Genomic DNA, 4,144 nt, shown 5'->3' on the forward strand with positions numbered 1-4,144 from the left:
TTGTGGACTGGTGTTGGGTTAATGGGTTAATGTTGGACTTGTGGGCTTGGGCAGCATTGGGTTGGGATGTTTTCGTGATGCACATTTTCTTAACATAAAACTCTCTCTTATACATAAGTTGCTGTGGATTTGTTTCTCCAAAGTACCTAGACTAATACATATTCCCACTTCAGAAACCCAAAGGGGCAATTCTACCTTGTCCTGTAGGATCACTATGAGGCACCATCAACTCGATGGCAGTGAGTTTGGTGTGGGTTTTGTGTACTGAGGGGGCACTGGGGTAAGGCACCCATAGGAAGCACGGACCCTTCCACAGTGTGGCAGAGGGACCACCACAGATGTCCTCCCGGATGCCAAGTGCAGCCTGGCTGAGACCCAGAAGGTCCCCCATCGGTGTGAAAGAAGGCCTTCTTGTGCAAACATTCGCCTGTGTCCCTGTCAACAAACACTTTTAAGCTGGGCTTTTAGCCAAGCTACGGTTGGCAAGAATCTAATGTCTTCGAATTATTTGCCAGTTAAGTAGGATGTTAAGAGCTATGATGGCACCGCTGTTAAGCAATTGGTTCCTAAACAAAAGGTTAGATTGGTGGTTGGACATACACGCCCCCTCCCGCGCCCCCAGGGCTGGGTGGCACAAAGACCTGGAGATCTGATCCTGCAAGATTACAGCCAAGAAACCCTGCGCAGTCGCCTGGGTTGCTATGGGTCAACACTCAACAAGTCGGAATGTGCCTCAAATAAGTTAAGAAGGGAAAGGCACAGTACAGGCTTGGAAACAAGCTATCTTCCTGAGCCCTTCCATAGGAGCTCCTAGTCGCAGGAGTCTCTCTCTCTCTCTCTCTCTCTCCCACTCCCTCTCTCCATCTCTCTCTCTCTCTCTTATTTTTATGTAAGAAAAAATAGGGGTGTAATCCCCCAATTTAAAAATATGGAAATGCTATAATTCAACGTGAAAAGAATTAAAACAAAACAAACACCAGATGGCAGAAACCCACACCGCCCCAGACCGTCTCATCCAATCAGCTGAAGGCTTGGGCTTCTACTCATTCCAGAAGCACCCAGGTGTACCTGGACTAAGGATGAGGCAGACCACTCAACCAGGGTCCCTGCTGTGCACCGGCAAACCTCAGGAGCCAGTTCAGCTGGTCCTGGTGGGGCAAGGCCAAGGCCTCTCGCTCCTTGATTAAGTGCCACAGACCGTCACAGCCTTCAAGGTCGTTTAAACAGAAAGCATTTAATGCAAGCTATAAATGATCAGGAAAGAGACTTTTAGCTCCTGCTTAAATACCGCTGGCAGAGAATGCAGACACCTCCCACGACTCTCACAAAGCCCAGGGGATGGATTGATCTGGGGAAACCCCCAGAGAAGTCCTGCTTGTTGACACACACCAGGGGGAGGGGCGGCGAGCCGGGGCGCAGCCTTCTGGTGGAACTGTGTCCATCTCCATTGCTTGAAGCCTTTCACCCAGACCCGACGACACAGCCAAACCACACCCGCGACCAGCCTTGCACGAGCCTCTCTTTGGAGCTCCTGTTTGCGCCCGGTTTCTCTGGGGACCCGGCATTTCCTCCCGGGGTCAAGGTTCTGAAACCCTGAGGCCTCCGTGGGGAATAGGACCTGCCAGCGGCTCAGCCTGGAGCGCAGATTCACTGTTGGTGCCCAGCGCGCAGAGAGCCCTGGCCCTTGCCACCTCGCCCCACTGGGCTGTGCGGCACCTAGCACGCTGGGCAGACAGCAGGGACATCGGACACCATTCCTCACCCTGGCGGCAACCTCTGGGGCCAGAACCTTGGCGCCAAAGAGATGGAGGCTCTTGGAGACGTTTCCAGGGTCAGACCTGCCCCAGAGACCCTGCATCAGTGCCCTTTACTGTTGGCAGCACTCTTTTAAGATCGTGGACCATTGCCCAGAATAAAGTTCTCCGCTCCAGCCTTACGCAAGGCGGGAACCTGTGTGACAATTCGGGCGCTCGGTACCCCAAAAACATCCACCCAACGCTCCCAGGAAGTCACAAGTCCCCAAAAGGCAGCGTTGGCCTTGAGTTTCCTGGATCCCACTGCCCTTCCTCCTGTCCTTTCCTCACGCACCTCCCTCGCTAAGGCTGTGGGACCCTGGGCAGGTTCCATTCCTCTGTGCCTCAGTTTCCCCCTCGGTGTAAGGAGGGTGGTTGTGCAGAAGTCCATAGGGTGCGATGGGTCCCTAGACCCAGGACCCCGGAGCTCTGTCGGGCTGGCTGACCCGCCATTTCATTCAGCTCTCAGTAAAGAGTGCCAGTCTCTTCTAATCAGTCAGTTTTGGGGGTCCCCCAGACAGCCCTTTGGGGACATTTACTGGACCTACGTTGCAGTATGATTTAAACAGTAAAACTAAGTGCAGAACACAGGGTAACAAGTGTGTGTGTGTGTGTGTGTGTGCAGAACACAGGGTAACAAGTGTGTGTGTGCAGAACACAGGGTAACAAGTGTGGGGTGTGTGTGTGCAGAACACAGGGTAACAAGTGTGGTTTGTGTGTGTGTGCGCGCGCGGAACACAGGGTAACAAGTGTGTGTGTGTGTGCAGAACACAGGGTAATAAGTGTGGGGGTGTGTGTGTGTGTGCAGAACACAGGGTAACAAGTGTGTGGTGTGGGGGGTGTGTGTGCAGAACACAGGGTAACAAGTGTGTGGTGTGGGGTGTGTGTGTGTGTGCAGAACACAGGGTAAAATGTGTGTGTGTGTGTGATCATTACCCGCGTCCCCTCCCCGCCGCCCAGCTCTCAGGTCGGTGGGTCCCTCCTTGCCTCCACCCCATCCACCGCCCGGACCGTCCAGCGCTCAGGGCCCGCACTCACCCTCTCGGCGCCGGCCCCGGCGGCCGGGAGCCGCTGCGGGACGACGTGGAAGAAGACGCAGAGCGGCAGCGCGGCGAGCGCCGAGTAGCCCCAGAGGCCGGCGAGCAGGGCGGCCCGCGCGCGCACCCCGGGGCCCCGCCGGCCGCGCCGCAGGCGCACGATGCAGACCACGCGCTCCAGGCTGACGGCGGCCAGCGAGAGGATGGTGACGCTGCCGCTCAGGCTCATCACGTAGAAGAGCAGGTGGCAGGCGGCAGGTCCCAGCAGCCAGGCCTCGGTCCAGCGCACGGCCAGCACGGGCGGGATGGCGCTGGTGAAGAGCAGGTCGGCGCAGAAGAGGTTGAGCACGAAGCAGGTGGCGGTGCCCCGGCGCCGGCGCCGCGCCAGCAGCACCAGGGCGCCCACGTTGCCCAGCAGCGACACCACAAAGATGAGCGCTAGCACGACCGTCTCCACGGTGCTCAGCACCAGCCGGTGGTCGCCCTTGACGTCGGAGAAGAAGGGGAAGCGGGTCCAGTTGACCAGCTCCAGGTGGCGCGGGCGGCCAGGGCCGGGGGCCTGCGTGCACTCGGGGGCCATGCGGGGCGCCCGTCGGCCCGCAGCCGTCTGTCTGCCAGCGCGCTCATGCGGGAGCGACTGAGCGCCAAGGCGGGGACAGAGGGAGGGAGGCGGTTGTGACATCTCCCCGCTAGCCACATCCCTGCCGCGGCCTCGGGAGCGCCAGGGCGCGCGGGAACGAGGAAGTGCCTGGCGAGGCCAGCTGGAAGCACCCTGGCTGGGCGGGGGCGGGGACGCGGAGGCGGAGGCGTCTGGCCTCGAGCCGGGCCTTGGGAGTTCTCGAGGGGCTCAGAAACCCCACCGAGAGCCCACCCTCCTCAACCATCTGGGGGACATTGGATGGGATGTGCAAAGTCTATAAGACACCAATTCAGCCAAAATCGATTTGGCAGGGTGAGCGCTGGACTTGGAAGGAGATGTAAGCTAGTCAGAGGTCCCCAAAGAGCGCCTAGGGGGTCGGAGGATAGTTGATCCCAAAGTGATTTGCAACCAGCTCGGTTTGATCTAATCTTTTGTTTTAGCATTAATTACAGTGTGATGTTAGATGTCTTATCTATTCCCCATATGTGCCAGTGTTTGTGTTTTCACCTTAAAAAAACCCACAAAACCCAAAAAACTAAAGTTAATACTGACTCATAGTGACTATAGGACAGGGTAGAACTGCCCCCTGTGAATTTTCCTGGCTGTAACCGGTTACCAGAGTAGAAAGCCCTGTTTTTCTTCCGCGGGACTGCTGGTCGTTTCGAACTGCGGAT

General features: G+C 57.2%; 1 protein-coding gene across 1 annotated transcript in view; it reads right to left on the reverse strand.

The window, feature by feature from the left end:
* The window catches only part of FFAR4 (free fatty acid receptor 4), a 21,689-nt gene extending 18,279 nt beyond the window's left edge, over positions 1–3,410 (reverse strand). Inside the window, exon 1 of the mRNA XM_004701065.2 lies at positions 2,832–3,410. Coding sequence (XP_004701122.1) covers positions 2,832–3,410 — 579 coding nt within the window. The remainder of the gene's footprint in view (positions 1–2,831) is intronic.
* Between the last annotated feature and the right edge of the window lie 734 nt (positions 3,411–4,144).

This window comes from Echinops telfairi, unplaced genomic scaffold (assembly GCF_000313985.2).
Source record: "Echinops telfairi isolate 266 unplaced genomic scaffold, ASM31398v2 ScPeMD7_70;HRSCAF=299, whole genome shotgun sequence".
NCBI classification, from domain to species: domain Eukaryota; kingdom Metazoa; phylum Chordata; class Mammalia; order Afrosoricida; family Tenrecidae; genus Echinops; species Echinops telfairi.